The sequence below is a fragment of the Petaurus breviceps genome, unplaced genomic scaffold (genome assembly GCF_028583685.1).
Source record: "Petaurus breviceps papuanus isolate PSGF00001 unplaced genomic scaffold, PetGlider_PUasm1.0 221, whole genome shotgun sequence".
Taxonomy (NCBI): Eukaryota; Metazoa; Chordata; class Mammalia; order Diprotodontia; family Petauridae; genus Petaurus; species Petaurus breviceps.
Genome location: NW_027185877.1, coordinates 11,744,613 through 11,768,230, shown reverse-complemented (window position 1 = coordinate 11,768,230; position 23,618 = coordinate 11,744,613). Strand labels below are relative to the sequence as shown.

General features: G+C 36.2%; 1 protein-coding gene across 6 annotated transcripts in view; it reads right to left on the bottom strand.

Moving 5' to 3' along the window:
* Positions 1-23,618, bottom strand: part of TMTC1 (transmembrane O-mannosyltransferase targeting cadherins 1) — a 340,352-nt gene that overhangs the window by 179,521 nt on the left and 137,213 nt on the right. For all 6 annotated transcript variants that reach the window (XM_069094886.1, XM_069094883.1, XM_069094881.1 and 3 more), the window contains one exon: positions 18,073-18,262. In XM_069094886.1, the coding sequence (XP_068950987.1) occupies positions 18,073-18,262 (190 nt within the window). The remainder of the gene's footprint in view (positions 1-18,072; positions 18,263-23,618) is intronic.

Genomic DNA, 23,618 nt, shown 5'->3' with positions numbered 1-23,618 from the left:
TATAGTCCAGTGTGAAGCCTTCAGTGGAATAACCAGGGCAGGAATCCCAGATAATAGGTGAGCCTACAGTTCTATCACTGTGAACTAGCAGATCTCTCCAAACAGTTGATAGTGGCTGAATCTAACCAAGAGAGAGACAGAGAGAGAACCTAAACTCCATATTTAAGGAAATCATAAATAAAAACTACTCAGATTTCTTAGACTCAGAGGGAAGAGTAGAAATTGAAAGACTTCACAAGTTACCTCCTGAAAGAAACTATAAAATGAAAATACCTTGTAATATTATATCCAGAATCCAGAACTTCCAGGTCAAAAAAAATTTTAAGAAGTCAAAAAGAAATCATTAATATACATAGAAGCCACAATTACAATCACACAAGATCTAGTAGTCACCAAAACAAAAAAATAAAGAGCTTAGAATGCAATAATCTAGATGGTAAAAGATTTAGCCTTATAACAAAGAATAACTTACCAAGAAAATGAAGTTTTAAAGAGGGAAAATGTATCTTTAATACAATAGAGAACTTGTAAGTATTCCTGATAAAAAAAAACCAGAATTGAGTAGGAACTTTGAAATAGAAAAACAGGAGTCAAGAGAAATATAAAAAGTCATTCTAAAATGGCTAGATGATACATATATCTCTACTGAATTCTATCAACATATGGGGTCACTGAGGGAATCTAATTAGACATAGTGTCTGAGGGTAGTTTGATTATGTTTTGATAATTTTAGAAGAAGTCAGTCAAGAAGCATTTATTAAATGCCTACTATGTGCTAGGCCCTGTGCTAAGCACTGAGGACACCAAGAGAGGTCAAAGTTAGTCCCTTCTATGAAGGAGCTCATAATCTACTGGGAAAAACAATAAGCAAACAAAAATATTCAAACAAACTATATACCACATAAAAAGAAAACTATTAACAGAGATGGCATTAAAATTAAGAGAAGTTAGGAAAGGCTTCCTATAGAAGATAAAATTTTAGCTAGAAAATGAAGGAAGCCAGGAGGTAGAGATGATGAAGAAAAATGTTCTGCATATCAGAGATAGCTGCAGAAAATGCTTACAAGATGAGAGACAGAGTGTCTTGCTTCCGGAATACAAAGGAGGCCAGTGTCATTGGATCAAAGAGTATGTAGCAGAGAATAAGGTGTAAGAAACTGGACAAGTTGGGGGAGGGGATTATTTTAAAAGGCTTTGAATGTCAAAGAAATGGTTTTATATTTGATCCTGGAGGTAATCGATTGCAACTGAAGTTTATTAAATAGGGCTGACATGGTTGGATCACCACTTTAAGAAAATCATTTTAGCAGCTGAAGGGAGGAGGCATTAGAGTGAAGAGAGGCTTGAGGTAAGCAGGCTATTGCAATATTCCAAGCATGAAGTGATGAGGGTCTCCTGGTAGTGGTGCTACCAGAGGAGAGAAGGGGGCATATTCAAAAGATGTGCAAAAAAAATTGACAGGCTTTAGCAACATATTGAATATGGAGGGTGAGAAATAGTAAAGAATCAAAAGTAACAAAAGTGGTTGAGACCCTGGGGTACTAGTAAGATGATGGTTCCTCAATAGAAATAGGGGAATTTGGAAGCAAGGGGACTGGGGTAGGGAATAAGGGAGAAATTAGTTCAATTTTAGACCTACTGAATTTAAGATGTCTACTGAACAGCCCATTAGAGATGCCTAAAAGGCATATGGAGAAGCAAGACTGGAGGTAACAGAGAGGTTAGGGTTGAATAGAAAGATTTTTAAAACATCAGCCTTGAAACAGTAATTAAATCCATGGGAGCAGAGGAAAAAACAGAAAAGGGTCATGAACAAACACCTGTTGGATACCTGAAGTTAGAGGGCATGACCTAAATGAGGATTCAGCAAAGGATATTGAGATAGTCTTTTGATAGGTAGGAGAACCAGGAGAAAGTGGTGTCCTGAGATTACAGAGAGCATCAAGAAGAAGAGAGTGATCAAGAGCATCAAAGTCTACAAAGATGTCAAAAATGATGAAAATTGAGAATAGACCACTGAATTTTGGCAATTAAAAGATTTTTAATTGTAACTGGTAACATTGGAAAAACCATTTTCAATGGAAATATGAGATCAGAAGACAAAATATGGAGTTATGAAGAGAGTAAGAGGTGAGAAAGTGGAGGCAACTACTATAGGGCAACTTCTCAAGAAACCTACCAAAAGGGAAGAAGATAAATAGGGAGACTGGAAGTGGAAGGGAAGAAGACATTGAAGGGAGGGATAAAAAGGACAAGGGGAGAATTATATCACTTAATTTAAGGACGCAAGTAGAAATCTATACAAATAAGAAGGTAAGGGAGCAAGTAACACTTGAAACACACTCTCATCTGAACTAGTCAAAGAAGAGAAAAACATACATATAGTTGGAAATAGAAATGTGTTTCACTCAACAGGGAAACATCAGGGAAAGGAAGAAACAAAAGAGAAAAATTAGATGGAGGGACAGAGGGGTTAGTCTTAAGCAATACTAACTCAAGGGGGTAATTTAAAAAAGAGAAGGAAAAGTATAAGGAAATATAAAGAAGGGAAATACACAGTCTAGAATCATAACTGTGGGTGTGAAAAGGATAAATTCACTCATAAAATGGAAAAGCATAGCATAATGGATTAGAAAGCAGAATCTAATCCCATATTATTTACAAGACACATACTTAAAATATAAAATGTCACATAGTTCAAATAAGTGACTAGAGCAAAATCTATTATGCTTTCTCTAGAGTAGAAATGGCAAGTGTTGCAATCATGATCTCAGAAAAGGCAACAGCAAAATTAGACTTAATTAAAAAAGAGAAAAGAAAAAATCTACATTTTACTGAAAGGCACCAAAGACAATGAATTAATACTAAACACTAAATACTAAACAAACATATGAAAAGGGACACAGCATCTAAATACTTAACATACTTACTAAACATAGCATTTAAATACTTAAGTTAAATCATTTAAAGAGGAAAAAAATAGTAAAACTATAATAATGGGTGACCTCAATTTACTCATCCCACGTCTAGACAAATCTAACTAAAAAATAAACAAAAGAGAAGTAAAGACTTGAATAGAATTTTAGAAATGCTAGATATGATAGACCTCTGGACATTGTTGAATGAGAATAGAAAGAAGTAGTGTGTATGTGCATGCAAGCCTGGGCATTTGTGTGTGTGTGTGTGTGTGTGTGTGTTAAGGAAATGGAAGGAAAGAATACATTGATGAGGAAGACAGGAAGAATGGGGAGAATTATCTCACTTAATTTGGATACACAAGAAGTCATACAAATAAGAAGAAGGGGGAGGAGGAGCAAGAAACACCTGAGCCTCACTCTTATCTGAACTACTCAAAGAAAGGAAGAATACAATATATAATTGGTTGTAGAAAGGCACTTTACTCAACAAAAGAATCTTGATGAAAAGGGATATCCACATCCAGGGAAAGAACTACGGAGTCTGCAGATTGAAGCAAACTATTTGCTCTCTCTCATTTGTGTTTTGCTTTGTTTTGTCCCTTCTTTTTCACTGTTCACCCCATTGGTTATAATCCTTCTTTACAACATGACTAATGTTCAACATGAAGGTATTTGTATATGCCGCTATGGGGGAAGAGGGGAGGAGAGAGAGGGGGAGAAAATTTGAAAACTCAAGAGACTGTGGAACTGAATGTTGTAAACTAAAAGTAAATAAATAAAATTTTAAAAAAGAATGATCTTCATGATGGAAGTAACAGAATAAAACATAACTAAAAGAATTAAAAGGAGAGAGTAGAAAGTTACTTGACTTCCTTTCATGAATTCAAGTTAACTGGCTCAGATGTATTATACCTGTGGATATTAAAAGAATGGGAAAATATGATTCCTGAGACACTTTCAAATATATTTGAAAAAGATCTGGGGGGGGGTAGTTATTGGACTACAAATTCAACTTGAGTCAGTAATGTGAATTGGCAGTCAAAAAAGTTCATATGATCTTCTGCCCCTTTGTTAAAAGAGGCATAGCTCCCAGAATAAGGAAATAACAGTCCCACTATATATCCTCATCAGACCTCATTTAGCATATTGTGTTCAGTCCTGGGCACCATTAAAGAAAGATATTGATAACCTGGAGAATACTTGGAAAGGGGCAAGCAAGACAATGATGGGCCTTTTCTCTGTATCCTATGAGGATAGATTAAAGGAAATGGGGATGTTTAGACTGGAACACAAGACTCAGGATATAAGATAGCTGTTCTCAAGAATTTTCAGGGCTGTCTTGTGGAGTTGAGATAAAGACTTGTTCATTGTTTTTGGTTCCAGAGAACAGAACCAAAGATAATGAGTGGAAGTTATAAATTTAAGAAATAAATTTAATCTTGATGTCTGGGAAAACATTCTAGCAATCTGAGCTGGCCAAAAGTAGAATTGACTGCCAAGGGAAGTGGTAAGTTTCCCTCTGTAGAATTCTTTAAAAAGAGGCTGGATGACTTCTTATGTATGTTATTGTAAGGATTTCTTTCATGGGTGGTTTGGACTAGATGGCTTCTGGGGTACCTTCAAACTCAAGTTCTTTAATTGTATTAATTTAAGTAGGTTTTTGTGAAGTGGCCTGTAAACTTACCCACTATTTATATTGTATAAAGCATACAGATAGATCAGTATAAATCCATTACGAATGGAAAAAATATTATTAAGTGAATCTACTGCATCATCCTTAAATATAAAAAGTACAGTACATTCTCACAATCATCGTTAAATAAATCTCCTGCATCTCAATTTCTTTATTTGGAAATGAGTCACATGGAGGCCATTAGGATAAGTAATATATTTGTAAAGTAGTAAAACATCAGGATAACCCATAAGAACATATAGCTAGGTCTCCATTAATTCAAATAGTGAATCCTGTTAAATAGTCACATTATTCAAATTCACACTGCATATTAGGCTAAAACCAAAGACAGTTTCTTATTTTAAGTTTAAATAGTGTGAATTTGAATACATGACACCACTTTAGGTGATTCATTATTTCCACTAATTGGGGATGTCATGAAATGCATTCCCACATGTAATATTCATAATTGAAGTTTACTGATGTTTTCTATTATTCTTTTATATTGGAAGAAATGGTCTGTGAAAAACACTAACAAATAGAAGCAATGAAATTCACCTCAAGAATTAAATTCATACTGGCTATTCTTCTGATTTATGTCAGGTTTTTTTTTTTTGTAAACTCACATGCCAAGACCAAAACCATATCTGTGAAACTAATGAAGATGAACCATTACAGTGCTCCTGGGGCACAGACATTAAGTATTCAGAAGAGAAAATGAAATAATTAGCTTTCCTTGGCTGAGTACCTTTTATTGCTACCATATGTACAATCCAACAAGGTAATTGCTATAATCACAAATGTCTACAACAAATTAGTTCATTTGAAAATCTACCAAGAACAAAGGACTCAGTCCAGTTCAGTTTTTAAATTGCTCTAGAGAGATACAGACATCATGTAACATATGCTGAAATTCAGCTACAATGCACACTGTATTTGAGGAGTGAGAGGAAGAGGACAGTGATGGAGTAGTATAAAATATGACAGCTTTTAGCTTCAAATATTAACAAAAAATTTATACTGAGGATCTCAGCACATAGGGCTGTAAACAAAGCTTTTGACTTCTCTCATATAGGAAAGGATACAAATAACCCTTGATATATGATAAGCCTTTGTTTTGGGGACTACAAGATACCATTTCAGCTCTAAAGTTCTGAGCCTACACTTTATTGATCTAGAATAAAAAGAAAGTATGCACCATCTATATTCACATACCAACTACTACAAGAGAAAAGCAAAAACCATTCAGAATGTTGGATCACATTAGCTAGGTGACTAAATTCATTGGATGTTCTAACTACTTTCTCTCTCTCTCTCTCTCTCTCTCTCTCTCTCTCTCTCTCTCTCTCTCTCTCTCTCTCTCTCTCTCTCTCTCTCTCCCCCTTATTAGTGATTATGGAACTTGAAAGAACTAGTGAATTTCCAAAAATATTTAGCTTCCTCTGTAGAAGTCAACCTCTTTTGGGTCAGAGACCCCTTAGGCAATCTATGGACCCATTCTCAAAATAATTTTTTAAACAGTTGAAGGAAATAATATATTTCAGTTAGAGGTTAGTGACTAAAGGATGTAATTATTTTCCCAAGCAAATTAACAGAGCTCCCAAAATTTTTCTATGAATTCCTTATGTGAGCTGTAAGTTCACAACTCTAGCTCTATGGAATAGCTCTATCATCCATGGGGAACTGCTCTTTGAATTGTGGAAGCAAGCTAATACCAGACCAAAAGTTTTGGTTAGTGACCTGATTTTGGGTAGTTAAACATATATGCAGGGTCTCCACATAAATTTTAATAACTTAAACTACACTAACACTGTTGGGAAATGCTGCGTATATATGTGGGTCTATATATAGGTATACTTGTGACCATAATATATGTTGTTATTGTTGGTGTTATGTTCTCGAAGAGGACCATGACATCAGGAAGGTAATGCCATGACTTACAAGTGAAATGGATTTGAGCGAGAGAGGGCTGTGCAAAGTCAGCAGCCTCACTTTCTCCTCTGCAGACATCTAGGTCCCATGGCAAGATACAGATCAGGACAAGTAGAGATGGCCCCAGATGCCAGAAGCCTTGGTTCTCAGGTTGACTGAGCCAATGCCCATTAAGACTATAACAAGGTAAAAGGGAGTATTTAGGAATTTTAGTTGGTTAGCTACTGGAAAACAAGATGTGAAGAAATTTAATAATTCATTTTTAATTTATCTTAAGCACAAAGTCCATATTTGGCTTTAACTATGTGGTGACTCCTCTGAGGAATATAGACTATATTCCCTATGGGAAGGAATTATGCCTATACTTTAATATCCCCAGCAGTGCCTAGCACAGTGCAAGATCTCATAGAATGAAATGGTTGATTTGGATCACAGGTTATTTAACCTGCTTTGAGAACTTTGAGGCTTTCATAGAAGAGGCAAGTGATGCAAAAAACAGTGGGTCTTTATTAGGGAGTCATTTTAATTCACACAAGGGAAGTTTTAAAATCTAATTTGAAATCCAGAGGGATCAAGAAGAAAGGAAAACTGGTTTACATTCAGAAAAAAGTATGTAGCTGAATCACAGATAGCAGACAAATTCATATAATTGCATCTCAGTGGTCCTTGGGTCAATAGCAGGAGTAGAAAAAAATGTTAATAATCCTTTAAGAGGTTGTTCTATTGACCTAAAACCCAAATTACACTAGGATTTCATAACTCCTCCTAAATCAGTGTAGGATCATCTGGGTTCCAAACCCTTTACAACAGGGCAATTCAGCAATGCAGATGGAAGGCAGTAGTTTCATTGGGAGGTCTGGGGTGTATGTTATTGGTTTCCAATCTCTGATGTTACCAGTAGGGAAGTGGTCAGGGATTAGCTAGCAAGGCTGGAAGTTTCTAGCATAGACTTTTTATCATAGAAGATTACAGATTTGGCAGAATTAGAAAACAGAAGGGATAGTGGTTCCAGGAAGGAAGGAAGGGCTTGTTCAAAGGAAAGACAGTTCGTCACAAGAAAGGGCCATCCCTTCTCATCTCCAAAAGCAGAGATTTTTTGAACTATCACAAGTTGGAAAGAAGAGAAGACAAAAAGCCATAATGTAGGTAGTATAGTCAACTTCCAAGAATAGTGGAAAGAAAAGTTAAGGCTTTTAATCATTACCATATAAGTTACTCTCTGAATTTTCCCATTAAGTATCATTTTGAGTCTTAGAAAAGAATTCACAAAAAGGGAAGTTAGAAAAATGTCCAAGGAAAAAAATCTTCATTAAATCATCATCTTATCGAAAACAAACTGGCAAGGGAACAGGTTTGATTCATATGTACTTGATTACTATTATAAAGGCCTGCATTTAAAATATAACTATGATGCTCTTTTCTTAATTCTTTGAAAGTCAATGAAAATCCTTCAAAATAAGTTATCCATGGTTTTCATTATGTTTACTCTTCAATTTAAAGATACAGCAGCCATATCAACTCATAAATCATAAGACAGAATGCTAAGAAAATGAATATCAAATTCAACATAAAATTTTCATGCTGTTGTTGGAGCTACACCTCACTTTTAGAAAATCAAATGTAGGATGCAAAAAAAAAAAATCCCAGTTCTCAAAATGGCTAAATTAGTGTTTATTCACATTACAAAAGGAAACTTTAAGTAGATACAAATTATTTAAGGATTCCTTTAGGAGACAAAACCTCAAGTATATTTAAAATAAGTGTTTTAAAAATTTCTGATTTTTCATACTACTTAAAAGGAGCATATTTCTTTTGTTGGTTAAGGTGCAACTGAATTCTAAGCGTCCATTATAAATTATCAATACCATGAAATAGGAAGAAGCTGGACAAAAACATATGCTACATTGCACCCATAGTCCAGTTATCCCCAAATACTAGGGAAGATTTTATGGAACACCACAGACCTTAAAATAATGTATGATCATGGGGTCTCAGATTTAGATCTGAAAAGGACCTTAGAAATCCATTGATAACCAGAGGTCATGTTCCTCAAGAGCTAAGCCAGTCAGTTCAGAATTCTTTCAGACCATTTTCTTCACATACTTTTCACATATTTTGTCCTACTGCTGTCTGTATACTCTATTCCATACCCCTCCTGCTCTGAGAATTGTTGAGAAATCATCACTACCACTGAATTTAGAAAGTGTAGGTATGTTGGTGGACTGCCCTGATATCCCATTCATCATCTCTACAGATCAAAATACACTTCATGGCCACCACTCCTCTATATGTATTGTTTCCCACCCCAAAAGAAAGTAGCTCCTTGAAAATAGGAGCTGTGTTGGTTTTTGTATTGACATCCCTTGTATTCAGCACACACTAAGTACATATGAAATGCTTTTCCATTCGTTCATTTTCATTCATTCCGGTAGCGGGGTAGAGCACTGAAATATTCAGTGCTGGAACTACAAAATGCACAGACAATGAGGTATCAAGATTTTAAACATATTCTAAAGAATGGATTGTACGTTGTTACTCCTTTAGGAGAGATTAAGTTCTTCAACTGGTATTAAAGTGGAATTATATGGTGGCTGTAGGATCAAAAATCTCAGGTGGCCTTTTAAAAGTCATGCAGCTCTGGAGAGAAATACAGTCTTTGCACTTCTGGTGGCATTTAGCAGCAAGATGAAGGGATTTATTTCTCCTCTCCCTCTACCCATGTCAGCATCCAGTGGAGTGGCTTCCAGTTGTGCGTGTGAGCCAGCAGACATGAAAGAAGCTGAAGGGAAAACTAAGTATAATAGCATAGGTTGTTGAGACTGAACAGCTCAATCTTTCTGGATGGATTATACTGACAGATTTCAGAACTAAGCCTTTGATGGAAGAAAACTGGGTAGACTTCTCCCAGAGTTGAGATATTAAATTAAATTAAATTAAATTCTCCCAGTCCTAGGATAAGTATTCCTGTCCTTTTTAAAACAGCATAACATTATACCAGACAAGTATTGCAGTTTACTCAGGTAGTGGAGAATACACCCACCTAGTGAGGAACAAATGTAGGAAATCTCAAAAAGAAAATGGCTAAGCAAAAATGCTATGCCCTTAGAAGATTAAGCTGAGCCAGGAAGAGAATGTCTTGCCCAAGACAAACACCATACCTTGCAGGGAACAGCATGAGGACATCACCAAAAGTAAAAGCCCTGCATCATCAGAGGCAAAAGTTGCCTTGGTCATATGTATTCTCTCAGTGTGTTTTTCTCTACTGGTATACTTTATATATATATGCCCACTATCCCCACTGATGCTGTGTATACTTGTGGGAGAATGTGCTTTCCTCAACCCCAAAGGGGGAATGTTGCACAGTTATTGTTCTTATGATATCATTTTAGCACAAGGCTTTTGCTTTGAGAGATACAACTCTTAAATATTAAAGGCAAATGCACAGATAATGGGGCTTGTGAGCTATATAGTTTTAGGACTAAGGATCCACAGAGTACTTTTGACTTGAAGTAGTCATTCCTTGGGGAACCCAACCTACCAGTGTAAATTGAGAGAGAGTTCAGAAAAGGAATGCTACATTTAAAATTCTATAGTTTTCTTTTTTAACATTCATTATATCTATAGTTCTCTATGTCTAAAACAAATGTACCAACTAAATGAATTAGCCAATCTCATCAAATAAGGTAGAAGAGTAGAAGAAGAGTGAAATGATCTTTGAGTCTGCAATCAAATGACCAGGATTCAAATCCTGCTCCTGACATTTACTTCTTGTATGATACTGAGTTAGTCATATAACTACTTCAATTTTCTTTTTTCCTCTTTTTAATATTTAATATCTTATTTTCCCCCAATTCTATGAAAAACTATTTGTTTTATTAAATTTTTAGTTCCAAAATTTCTCCCATTTATTCTTCTACTCCCCCCTCATTGAGAAGGCAACAAATTTGATAAAAGTTATACCTGTGCAGTCATGCAAAAACATATTTCTATATTAGTTATGTTGTAAAAAAAAAAAAAAAAAAAAAAAAAAATGAGAAAAATGATAGAGTTCTTAGGAGTCATAAATATCTTCCCAGGTAGGAATGCAAACAGCTTGACCTTGTTGAATTCCTTATCACTTCTTTTTCCAGATTAACTTTTCATGCTTCTCTTGAGTCTTGTATTCGAAAATCATGTTTTCTATTCAGCTCTAGTCTTCTCATCAGGAATGCTTGAAAATTCTCAACTTAATTAAATATCCATTTTTTTTTCCCATGAAGGATTTTACTGGATAGATGATTCTCTGATTTTTATTGGGTAGGCAATTCTTGTTTATAATTCTAGAATTATATCATATTCCAAGTCCTCCAGTTCTTTAAGGTAGAATCTGCTAAATCTCATTTATCCCAACTGTGGCTCCATGATATTTGAATTGTTTTTCTGGCTAATTGCAATATTTTTTCCTTGACCTGGGAACTCATGAATTTGGGTATAATATTCCTGGGAGTTTTCATTTTGGGGTCTTTTTCAGGAAATGATAAGTGGATTATTTCCATTTCTATTTTACCCTTTGGCTCTAAACTATTCAGACAGTTTTCTTTGATAATTTTCTTGAAAGGTTCTTTTTTTATTGTGGCTTTCAGGTAGTCTAATAATTCTTAAATTATCTCTCCCTGATCTATTTTCCAGGTCAATCATTTTTCCAATGAAACACTTAACATTTTCTTCTATTTTTCCATTCTTTTGATTTTTTTTTCTTTCTTGATATCTCTTGAGTCATTAGCTTCAACTTATCCAATACTAATTTTTAAGGAATCCTTTTCTTTGGTGAGCTATTATACCTCCTTTTCTGTTTTGCCAGTTCTGCTTTTTAAGGAGTTCTTCTCTTTAGTTAATTTTTAGGCTTCTTTTGTCATTTGGTCTATTCTGTTCTTTAAAGTTTCATTTTCTTCATACTTTTGAGTGCCTCCTTTAACAAATTATTGTCTCCTTTTTTCATGATGTTCTGCATCACTCTCATTTCTATTCCCAATTTTTCCTCTACCTCTCTATTTTAAAAAGCTTTTGATGCTCTTTTATGTGTTCTATTGGGCTTGATATCAATTTACATTTTTCTTTGAGGCTTTGGATATAGCAGTTTTAACTTTGTTTTCTTCTCCTGAGTTTGTTCTCAGTCCTGAATTTGTATTTTGATCTTCCCTGTCACCATAATAATTTTCTATGGACAGGTTATTTTTATTGCTATTTCATAATTTTTCTAGTCTATTTCTTGACTTTTAATTCTATAAGTTAAAACTGGGTTCTACTCCTGTCTCAAACTTCAGGTTTTTTGTGCTTCGGTTTTTAGAGCTGGATTTGGGGGTCTGTAAGTTTTCAGTTGTGACAAAGTCTGGTTTGTAAGTGACCACAAGCACGCTTTTCCACCATGGAACTATGACTGCAGTATCCACTCTCCTGCAGCTTCAAGCTCTGGTATGCTAGTGCTCCTCACTCTGGGACTGCAACCTGGATCCATGTATGGGCAATGAAACAGAATCCTGCACTCAATGCTGTAATGGGAATGTAAATTTTAAAGATCTTCCCTGCCCCTAGGCTAAAGTGCACCTGGAACCTGGGGTGGAAGGCTTGTTTTTCAGTAAATACTTCTTGATTGGCCAGTGGGTCAATAAGGTTGTTACATTCTCTGAGCCAGGAGAAGGCTATATAAGCCCTGATGTGAGGCTTTGTTTTGGGGGCTCACTTTGAGAAGTGTTCTGTGATTTAATATGATTCTGGGAAGCTGTTGTCTGGAGCCCCCTCCCCCCGGCTTTGAAAAACCCAGATGTTGCTTTGGTATGGATGTAATGGCTGGACAGTTTGGAAAGCTGTCTACTTGATCTGTTTCTGTCTTGATAATTCTGCCTGTATACTTTGAAGTTCGGGGTGCTGACCTTTTTCCCCTGAACAAGGTAAACGACATATGTCTGACTGATTAAAGTAAGCTTGTTAACCCATTTTGAGTTGCTTTCCTTTATCAAAGCAGATCCAAGAACCTGTGGTGGCAGCAACCCTGAGGATGCTTGGGTTGCTTGCTGCTACAAATGGTAACAAAGGCACTCCTGTGAACTCCTTTTGACTAATTGTTTGATCCTTTTTGATCAGTAGGCTGAAAGTTACAGAAACTGCTACGGCCTATCCAGGTACCCCAAGGTCTGCTGCTGGCTTGCTGAGGTACAACTTGCTGTTTCTCACCCAGGTGTTGTCTGCACTAGACTTGAGTTCTAGGGTCACCCTCGTGTGATGAAATTTTCCTGCTGACCTTTTAAGTTATCTTATGCTGAAAAACTATTTCACTCCATCCCTTTGTGGGTTCTTGTTTGAGGCATTATTTAAGTTGTCTGGAGGGGAATTTGGGAAAGCTTTAGTAAGGCCCTGCCTTTTCTCTGCCATCTTGACTTCAATTTTCTCATCTATAAAATGAGGAAGTTGAACTAGACAATCTTTATGATATGTTCTGGTTCTAGATCTATGATCCTAATATAACTTTTTTTTTTGAGACTGGGCCCCTCTATCTCACCTAGGATGGAAATGCAATGGTTACTCATGACTTTGACCAATGTTGACCACCACAGAGCTTTGACTTACTCCATTTCTTTCTTGGGTTGGTTCATCTCTTCTTAGGAAGTCTGATGACTTCCTGTTCCCTATGGGTCACCATACTGGTACAGACATTGGATCAGGTTAACCCACTAAAGCTCAAAATTCCTGAGCTCAAACAATCTACAAGCCTCAGATTTCCTCATAGCAAAAATTATATGTTTGCATTACCATATCTGGCTATAAAAATAATATTTATAAATATAAGACTTCAGATTAAATTCTCCAGATGAAGGTGGAAACTTTATAGTAAGAAAAAAAAATTGGGAAATCTTATATGAACTGATACAGAGTGAAGAAAGAAGAATTGAGAGACTAAAATAGAAAATGACTCCTATAAAGGAAGATGGAATGAATTAGGACCAACTAAAATGTGACTGACATAATTCTATAATATAATAATTATAACAATTATTAATTACAATATTAATTAATTAATATAATAATATAATTATAATTCTATAATTCCATGATTTGCTATTCTCTTTTCATAATGTATATAAGAATATGTTTCTTATTTAGAATTTATATAACATTAAATATTATATTAACTATGAGAAAGAAGTGACAAATGTAAATGAGTGTATTTAAAAAGTATCTAGGGAAAGCTATAAACTCCTTGAACAAAAAACTTATTGTCTACAATTCAAGGCCATTTCCCTTAGCAGTAATCAAGTTATTTAGACAAAAAGAATTTAATTGTGATAGGTAACTTTCTTTTACCTATAATGTACTGCTTTACTTTTCATCTCTAAACTGCTGAGAATACCTTTTCTTATTTCCAGAATTTACAGCTCACAGATGATGGTTATCTCAACCAAAACAAGAGGAATCCTTTGTTGCCCCATAGTACCTGGGACAATAGATAATATATTTATTTCCACATCCTTTTAGGAAAAGGTTTTGACAAAAATAAAGAAGAGTGGCATTCTAATGCTCTGTTTTAGCCTATTACTACCCTAGGTACCCAAGAAATGAAACATCACTGATACATCAGAGATAAAACCTTTCTATATTAAAAAATGAAATATTAATGATATTGATATTAATGATAAGGATAACAGTGTTGCAATCCAAACTAATCACGTTTGGAATTGCTACCAAGTCATAAGTTGATTTAAGACTGCAGGTCTCTACTGCCCAAATAACTCCCAAATTAAAATGCACACCTTGATCTTCAACCTGCCTGAGACTTCTGCTGCCTGCACAGAATATCCTTTTCTATAGTAAATTTCAAAAATACACATAAGTCCTTTGTACAGATTGTTTTTCCTTTCAGAAGAAAACTCACTGGGGCAGCTAGGTGGTGCAGTGAGTAAGAGCGCCAGCTCCAGAGTCAGGAAGTTCCGTCCTCAGATACTTAACACCTACACAAAAAACTGGTCGTGTAACCTTGGGCAAGTTACCTAACCCCAATTACTTAAAAAAAAAAAAAAGAAGAAAACTCACTACCAAATCACTCATTTAGAAAGCATTTGCTATTTATTGACAGTGAAGAAGAATCAAGCAAATTTAAATCATTTCCTTTTTTTATTCCCCTGTAGACTCAAAATATCATTGACTAAGAGTGTTATCAAATATCAGGATTACAATTAATGTAATGATCAATCTTTCTTCCAGAAGACTAATAAAACATACCTTTCTTTTCCATAGAGAAAGGTAGGAGACTATAGCCATATAACATCATATATGCTGGTAGACATGGCCAATGTGAGGGTTTGATTTATGTAATTATTTTTCTTAGTTATAAGGAAAGATTTTACTGGATGTTATTCTGAAATGACAGTGAAAACATTTTTAAACAATATTTTTTTTTAAATCATGCCAGATGGCAGAGTAAAAGCACAAACTTGGCATGGGCTCCCACTCCAATCACTTATAATACATGTAAAAAATTACTCTAAACAAACTTTAGAGCTACAGAACCCACAAAGTGACAGGGAGAAACAAATCTCCCACTGAAGGAAGCCCGGCAAGTGGACATGAAGTGTCTATCTCACTGAGCTGGGAGCCAAGTGCAGTCTGGCAAGGGCTGCATGGTTCCAGCCCCAGGGCAGCCTGACCCAGCCCCAGTGAGCAGTCTCCAGAGCAAACTTCAGGAGAGTGAATCATTGGTAGCTGTGGCAGGATTCTCAATCCATAAACACCAAAGACAAAGTACAAAGACAAACCTTTGTCAGTGTGGAACTCTGTTGGAACTGGGGGGCAGGGTGGGACTGAAGAGCACAGTTCAGCCCTGCCAAAAGGGTGAGAAGACGCCAGAGGAGCAGCAGTTTCAGAGGCCACAGCCTGGCTGCCTCAGGAACTCTTGGTCTGCAGATTGTAGGGGGACCAAGTGACCATTTAGAGGGTAATTGCTCTTGCTTTAACCTGCTTGGATCTGGATCTTAGTCTTGGGTGGTGGTCCTGGGGTGTGTGGCCAGTGACCCAGAGTGTGTGGGGGCTGTAGAGAGGGAGCCCAACTAATAGCTCCAGAAGCTGCAAAAACCCCAGCAATTTGGGACATATCTCTCTCCATTCTGGAAGCAGAGTTCTACTGTGGCAAAGAGTCAAGCAATGGAAGCACAAACTGACCATAGAATCCTGTTTTGGGGACAAAAAGGATCAAGTCATGGAGTGGGAGGAAGACAGTAAAGACAGAACTCTGGCATCAAAAGTCTCCAAGAAAAATATGAATTGGTTACAGGCCATGGAGGATCTCATGAAGGGTTTTGAAAATCAAATAAGATAAGTGGAGGAAAAATTGGGAAAAGAAATAAGAAGGATGCAAGAAAATCATGAAAAGTGAGTCAACAGCTTGCTAAAGGAGACCCAAAAATACACTGAAGAAAATCACACCTTAAAAAATAGACTAACTCAAAGGGCAAAAGAGGCCCAAAAAGCCAATGAGGAGAAGAATGTCTTAAAAAGCCAAATTTGTCAGATGGAAAAGGAATGTCAAAAACTCACTGAAGAGAATAACTGCTTCAAAATTAGATTGGAGCAATTGGAAGCTAATGACTTTATGTGAAATCAAGATACTATAAAACAGATCCAAACAAATGAAAAAAAATAGAAGGCAATGTGAAATATTTCATTGGAAAAACCACTGACCTGGAAAATAGATCCAGGAGAGATAATTTAAAAATTAATGGTCTACCTGAATGCCATGATTAAAAAAAGAGCCTAGACACTATCTTTCAAGAAATTATCAAGCAAAATTGCCCTGATATTCTAGAACCAGAGGGCAAAATAGAAATTGAAAGAATTCACTGATTGCCTCTTGAAAAAGATCCCAAAAAGAAAACTTCTAGGAATATTATAGCCATATTCCAGAATTCTCTGGTCAAGGAGAAAATACTGCAAGCAGTCAGGAAGAAACAATTTGAGTATTGTGGAAACATAATCAGGCTAACAAAAGACCTAGAAGCTTCTACATTAAGGGATCAAAGGCTTGGAATATTGCATTCCAGTGGTCAAAGGAGCTAGAACTAAAACCAAGAATCACCTACCCAGCAAAACTGAGTATAATGCCACAGGGAAAAAATATGGTCATTCAATGAAATATAGGATTTTCAAGTATTCTTGATGAAAAAACCAGAGCTTAACAGAAAATCTGACTTTCAAATATAAGAAGCAAGAGAAGCGTGAGAAGGTAAACAGGAAAAAGAAATCCTAAGGAACTTATTATAGTTGAACTATTTACATTCCTACATGGAAAAATGATAATTGTAACTCATAAGACTTTTCTCAGTATGAGGATAGTTGAAGGGTGTATATATATATACACACATACATACATATATGTATGTATGTATAGAAGGTTGTATGTGTATACAAATATGTATGTGAGTGTGGGCATATGTATGCTCATATATACATAGACAGAGGGCACAGAATGAGTTGAATATGAAGGGATGATATCTAAAAAATACAATGAAGAGGTGAGAGAGGAATTTATTGGGAGAAAGAGAAAGGGAGAGAAAGATTGGGGTAAATTATCTCATATAAAAGAGGCAAGAAAATACTGTTACAATGGAGGGGAAGAGCAGAAAGGTGAAAGGGAATGGGACAACCTGGTTGTCATTGAATTTAGCTTAAGGAGGGAATAACATACACACTCAATTTGGTATCTTACCCTACAGGAAAATAGGGGGTAGGGGATAAGAGGGGGGATGATAGAAGGGAGGGCATACTGGGGGATAGGGTAGCTAGTAGCAAATATTTTTGAAAAGGGATAGGGTCAAAGGAGAAAATATAATAAGTGAGGGGTGGGATAGGATGGAGGGAAATATAGCTAGTCTTTCACACTATAACTACTATGGAAATGATTTGGGTAACTACACATGTACAACCTATATTGAATTGCTTATCCTCCCAGTGGGGGTGAGTAAAGAGGGAAGAAGGGAAAAAATTTGGAACTCAAAGTTTTAAAAACAAATGTTTAAAAATCTGTCTTTTACATGCAATTGGGAAATAAGATATATAGGTACTGGGGTATAGAAACCCACCTTGCCCTACTAGAAAATTAGGGGGCTGATGAGGGAGGATATAAGAGAGAATACATTGGGGGAAGGGGTATTCAGTAGGCTTGCTGTTTTGGGGTGATGGTAGGGGAAAGATGGGGAGAAAAAAATTATAACTCAAAATCTTGTGGAAATGAATGTTGAAAACTAAAAATAAATAAATTTTTTAAAAAATAAAAAATCGTGTCAGTGATATGACTAATGCAACCATATTCTATATAAATTATTAAAATCATTAAGTTCTAATTCCTGGGAAGAGGGCTTTTAAAATGTGTGAGCTACTATAAAGAATAAAAAGCTTGACAGAATAAAAAGCAATGTAACATCAGAAAAACCATCCCTTACCCTTAGCCCAAACATATTATTCAACATAAACAACTACCTTGAAATACATCCTATAAAATATATGTTTAAGTCTTGAAAAAATTACCTTGAATGCTGTTAAGCAATGTAGAATCAGAAACAGCATCACCACAACCAGGAGAAGGGTGGCTAAATTCCGTATATCCCAAATGGTCTCTATCAGAGGAATACTTCCAACCTGCCAGTCATAGCATAAAGTAATTGGTGCCAGCAGTAACCAGGTGTTGAAAGCCAGAAGGTAGGAATATGTAAGGAATCTGAAAGGTAAAGAGAAATTGAATTGAATCACATTAACACTATAAATCCAACTTAACTTTTCTTGAGTTTCATACTATGCAGTTTTGTGGGAAAATTAAGTGCTCCTATTATAGAAGCCATCAGTGAACCAGTCATGATGGCATTCTTCAGCAGTCAGATAAGGTCCATTGGGCTAATGAAGGAGTCAGAATGTTGGAGCTGAGGCAAGAAGTCTTGGATTCTTGCAGTCACAGCCTATTCATGAAAGTCATTAAGTAAGACATGAGGGAGAAGAGGATTCTGTGAAGACGGTGGAGTAGGTAAGAAAATTTCAAGCTCTCAAGATTTTCCACCAAAAAAAGATATTATAGCACCTCTGAAAAAAACATAGAGCCATGAAAACAAATAAGAGTAGGGGCAGAACAGGAGTTCTCTTCAGACAATCTGAGAAGATCTAAAGAAAAATCCCAGGATGAGATTTCCTCCCTGTAAAGAGTTTTACCTCTAGGCTAGGGTCTGCTTGATGGACAGAGGGTCTTGATGGGCAGAGACCTACAAAAATATGAGCTCCATGAAGTCATAAGGGTCAATAAGTAGAGGCAGTTGGATGTACTTCTTTAGGTCTTCCCAGTCTATATTCTGTCATAGGCCCAACTGAAAACATGCAGGTTTGTGAAAGACTTCGTAATGGAGGTCATGAAGAAAGCCAGGAAGAATGTAGATTCTCTAAAACCTAAGTTCAATAAGCCTTTGGGCTTCATTTCTAAATGGTGTAGATCTGTCAGTAGATTGTTCTGGGTTGTGTCCATAATCATTTGAGTTGTCCTTATCTATTATACTCAAATTTTAAATAAGTGGGCTAAGTCCTAGATTATTTTAGTCCCTCATGTTGGCCACTAACCAATCTAGACTCTCTACCACAGTAGTCTTAACATTATGTCATCAATATAGTAGGGGACATAAATGCCCTTAAGAATTGGGATCTTTTTTAGGTTTCCGCCCATCAAACTGTGACTGTATGAAGGAAAGTTCAGATAGCTCAGAGGAAGGATAGTAAAGGTATACTGGGGTCTTCCTAGGTGAAAGCAATCTACTACTAATTAATCCATTACAGTAATAGTGAAAAAGACATTAATGAGGGTAACAATCTCAACTGATTTACTAGAAGTCTAGGGTACCTGGTCTAAACCACGGAAGAGGTCAAGAATTGCCTCAGATAATGGCAAGACAACTTCATTCAGCTCCCTTTAGTTCAATGCAAGTTGTCAGGTGTTAGCTGCCTTTCTCACTACACAAATATGGTTACTGGCAGGGGATCTAGAATAGCTCTTTAATCTCTATCACTTGAAATTAACCATCTTTCACCCCTCATATTTGGTATTCTCTGGTTTTGATTATATAGGATATCTCAGGCAACTCCAAACTTTTCCATTTGGTCCTTCTAACAAAAACCAGTCTACTAAACCCATCTTGTTGAGTAATGTCACCCTTTTCCTTACAGAACCCCAACAAAGAACTGACTGTAAAAAAAAAATTCAACTCAATTCCACAAGCATTTATTAAGTGCTCACTATATGCCAGATATTGTAATGAGCACTGGAATAGAAACAAGCAAAAAGAAAAACCACTGGCTTCTAAGAGTCAAGGTAGTGGAATAAGTTGCTCTCATACAACCTTAATTTAATTGACTTCAGAAAGTTTAGAAAATATCACCACATCTAAAAAACCCTGGAACAGCTGAGCTAGCAGAAAGACAGGGTACATAAGTCTTGTAACCCAAGAAGTTTGGGGGATTAACAGGAAATATCCCCCTTGCTCTGGGGGAAGGGGAGCAGTCTAGGACAGGAGGTGTCCCAGCAAGCCAGGGGAAAATCCTGAGCCCCCAGGGTGGTGGAGTAGGGAACCACCAACACCAGGACCCCCTGACTGCCTCAGCACAGGCATGGGAACAGGTAGACATCAGCTTCGAAAACCATTATGTGTGCCAGTGTTCTCCAGCAGCCAAATCTCCCAGTGCTTCAACACAACTCCAGGAAGCACAGCTCCAGCTGACAGACATCCTCCAACAGCCAAACATTTGAGTGCAAATACCAGGTGAGTTTGTGTACCCCAGGGGCCAGGCTTCCCACTCCCACCCCCAAAACTCCATTGTTGCTGACCCCAACTCAGCACCAGGTAAGCTGCCAGACCCCTGTAGCCTCCAGTTTTCAGCATCTGAGGCCTGAGCACACAAAACCAGCAAGTAGAACCAAGGGTCCCAGCACAAGAAACTTGTGTCAGTGCCTCCAGCAGGAGAGATCAACCTTAAAAGCCAGGAAATAGACAAACACCATGAGCAAAAAGCATAAATGGACAATGACCATAGATTCTTATAATGGGGAAAGGGAAAATCAAGGCACAAATTCAGAAGAGGACGACATTGTCAATGCACTCAAATCCAAAACCTCAAAGGGGAATATGAACTGGTCTCAAGTCCAAAAAGCCTTCTTTGAAAAGTTCAAGAAGGACTTTAAAAGTCAAATAAAAGAGGTAGAAGAAAAACTGGGAAAAGAAATGAGAGGTATGCAAGAGAGTCAATAACTCAGAAAAGGAAAGACAAAAATTGACTACAGGAAACAAGTCCTTAAAAAATACAATGGAAAAAAAGTACACTGAAGAAAACAACTTCTTAAAAAGTAGAAATGGAAAAGGAGGCACAAAAACTCACTGAAAAGAACTCCTTAAAAAGTAAAAGAGGCCAAATGGAAAAAGAGATACAAAATCTTATTGAAGAAAACAATTTGTTCAAAATTAGAATTGGGCAATGGAAGCTAATGACTCTATGAGAGATCAAGAATCAGTCAAACAGAGGCAAAAGAATGAAAAAATGGGAGAAAATGTAAAATACTTCATTGGAGGAGCAACTGACATGGAAAATAAATCCAGGAGAGACAACTTTAAAATTATTGGTTTACCTGAAAACCACATCAAAATAAAAGAGCCTGGATAGCAACTTTCAAGAAATAATCAAGGAAAACTGCCTTGAGGTCCTAGAACCAGAAGGTAAATTAGTCATCAAAAGAATCCACAGATTACCTCCTGAAAGAGATCTCAAAATGAAAATATCGAGAGATATTGTAGCCAAATTGCTAAATTACTAGGTCAAAGAGAAAATACTGCAAACAATCAAAAACAATTTAAATATCAGAGAACCACAGTCAGGATTACACATGACCTTGCTGCTTCTACATTAAAAGATCAGAGGACATGGAATAAAATATGCCATAATGCAAAGGAGCATGGATTATAACCAACGAACCAGTAAAACTGAGCATAATCTTTCAGACATTCAACAAAATAGGTGGTTTCCAAACCTTCCTGATGAAAAGACTAGAGCTCAACAGAAAATCTGATCTTCAAATACAAGAGTCAAGATAGGCATAAAAAGGTAAATAGGAAAGAAATAAAAACAGTATGTGATTAATAAGATCAAATTGTTTACATCTTTACAAAGGACAATAACACTTGTAATTCTTGAGAAATGCATTGCTATTATGACATTTAGGGTTTTTTTTTTTTTGCTTTTTGGAGGGGGGAGGGCAGGACAATTGGGGTTAAGTGACTTGCCCAAGGTCACATGACTGGTAAGTGTTAAGTGTCTGAGGCCAAGTTTGAACTCAGAACCTCCTGACTCCAGGGCCAGTGCTCTATTCACTGTGCCACCTAGCTGCCCTGCTTTTATGACATTTAAAAGGGATATACATAGACAGAGGGCATGGATGTAATTTGACTTCGATGTGATGATAAAAATATAATTAAGTGGTGAAAAGGGATTCTACTTGGAGAAAAGGAAAGGAGGAAGCAGAAAAGGATGAATTACATCACATGAAAAGGCAAAAAAACCTATTACTGTAGAGGGAAAAAAGGGAGGGAGATGAGTACCATTTGAACCTTTCATCAAATTTAGCTCAAAGAGGGAATAACATTATCACTTAGGTATAGAAATCTAACTTACCTTATAGGAAGTAGGAGAGAAAAAGGGAAAGAAAAGGGAGGGTGTGAGTAGAGGAGAGGGAAAAAGGAGTAAGGGTAAAGTGGAAGAAAAGGGAGGGGGCTAATAGAAGGCAGACTGAGGGAGGTTGTGGTCTAAAGCAAAACTATAGTGAGGAGGGATAGGGAGAAAAGAAAGAGAAAAGCATAAATGGGGAAAATAGGGGGGAGAGAAAGACACAGATAGTAATCTTAACTATGAATGTGAATGGGATGAACTCTCCCATAAAATGGTAGAGGATAGCAGAGTGGATTAAGAACCAGAATCCTACAATATGTTGTTTACAAGAAACACATTTGAAGCAGAAAGATACATACACAGAGTACAGGTAAAAGGCTGGAGCAGTATATATTATGCTTCAGTTACAATTAAAAAAAAGCAGGGGTAACAATCTTGATTTCAAACAAAGCAAAAGCAAAAATAGATCTAATTAAAATAGATAAGGAAGGAAACCACATCCAGGAAAAAGGTACCATAGACAATGAAGTAGTATCATTACTAAACATATGCACCAAGTGGTATAACATTCAGATTCTTAGAGGAAAACTTAAGGGAGTTACAGGAAGAAATAGATAGCAAAACTATACTAGTGGGGAACCTCATTCTCCCTGTTGGTCAAACAATAAATCATAGAAACAATCAATAACTTCATCAAAGAGAATGACAATAATGAGAAAACATGCCAAAAGTTTTGAGATGCCATGAAAGCAGCTGTTGGGAGAACTTTTATATTTCTAAATGTTTACATTAATAAAATAGAGAAAGAGGAGATCAATGTATTGGGTATGCAACTGAAAAAGCTAGAAAAAAGACAAATGAAAAATCCCCAATTAAATACAAATTACAAATTCTGGAAAAGAAAACTATTAAGCTAATAAATAAAACTAAGATCTGGTTTTATGGATAAAAAACAATCAAATAGATATACCTTTGGTTAATGTGACTTAAAAGAAAATCAAATTACCAGCATCAAAAATGAAAAGGGTGAATTCATAGCCAATGAGGAGGAAATAAAATAATTAGGAATTATTTTGCCCAACTGTATACCAATAAATTTGACAATCTTAATGAAATGGATGAATATTTTTAAAAAATATATAAATTACCCAGATTACCAAAAGAGGAAATAAAATACTTAAATAACCCCATTTCAGAAAAAGAAATTGAGCAGGTCATAAACGAACTCTCTAAGAAAAAATTTCCAAGACCAAATTGATTTACGAGTGAATTCTATCAAACATTTAGAGAACAACTAATTCCAATACAATATAAACTATTTGGGAAAATAGTTGAAAGAGTCCTACCAAATTCTTCATATGACACAAATATGGTGCTGATACCTAAAC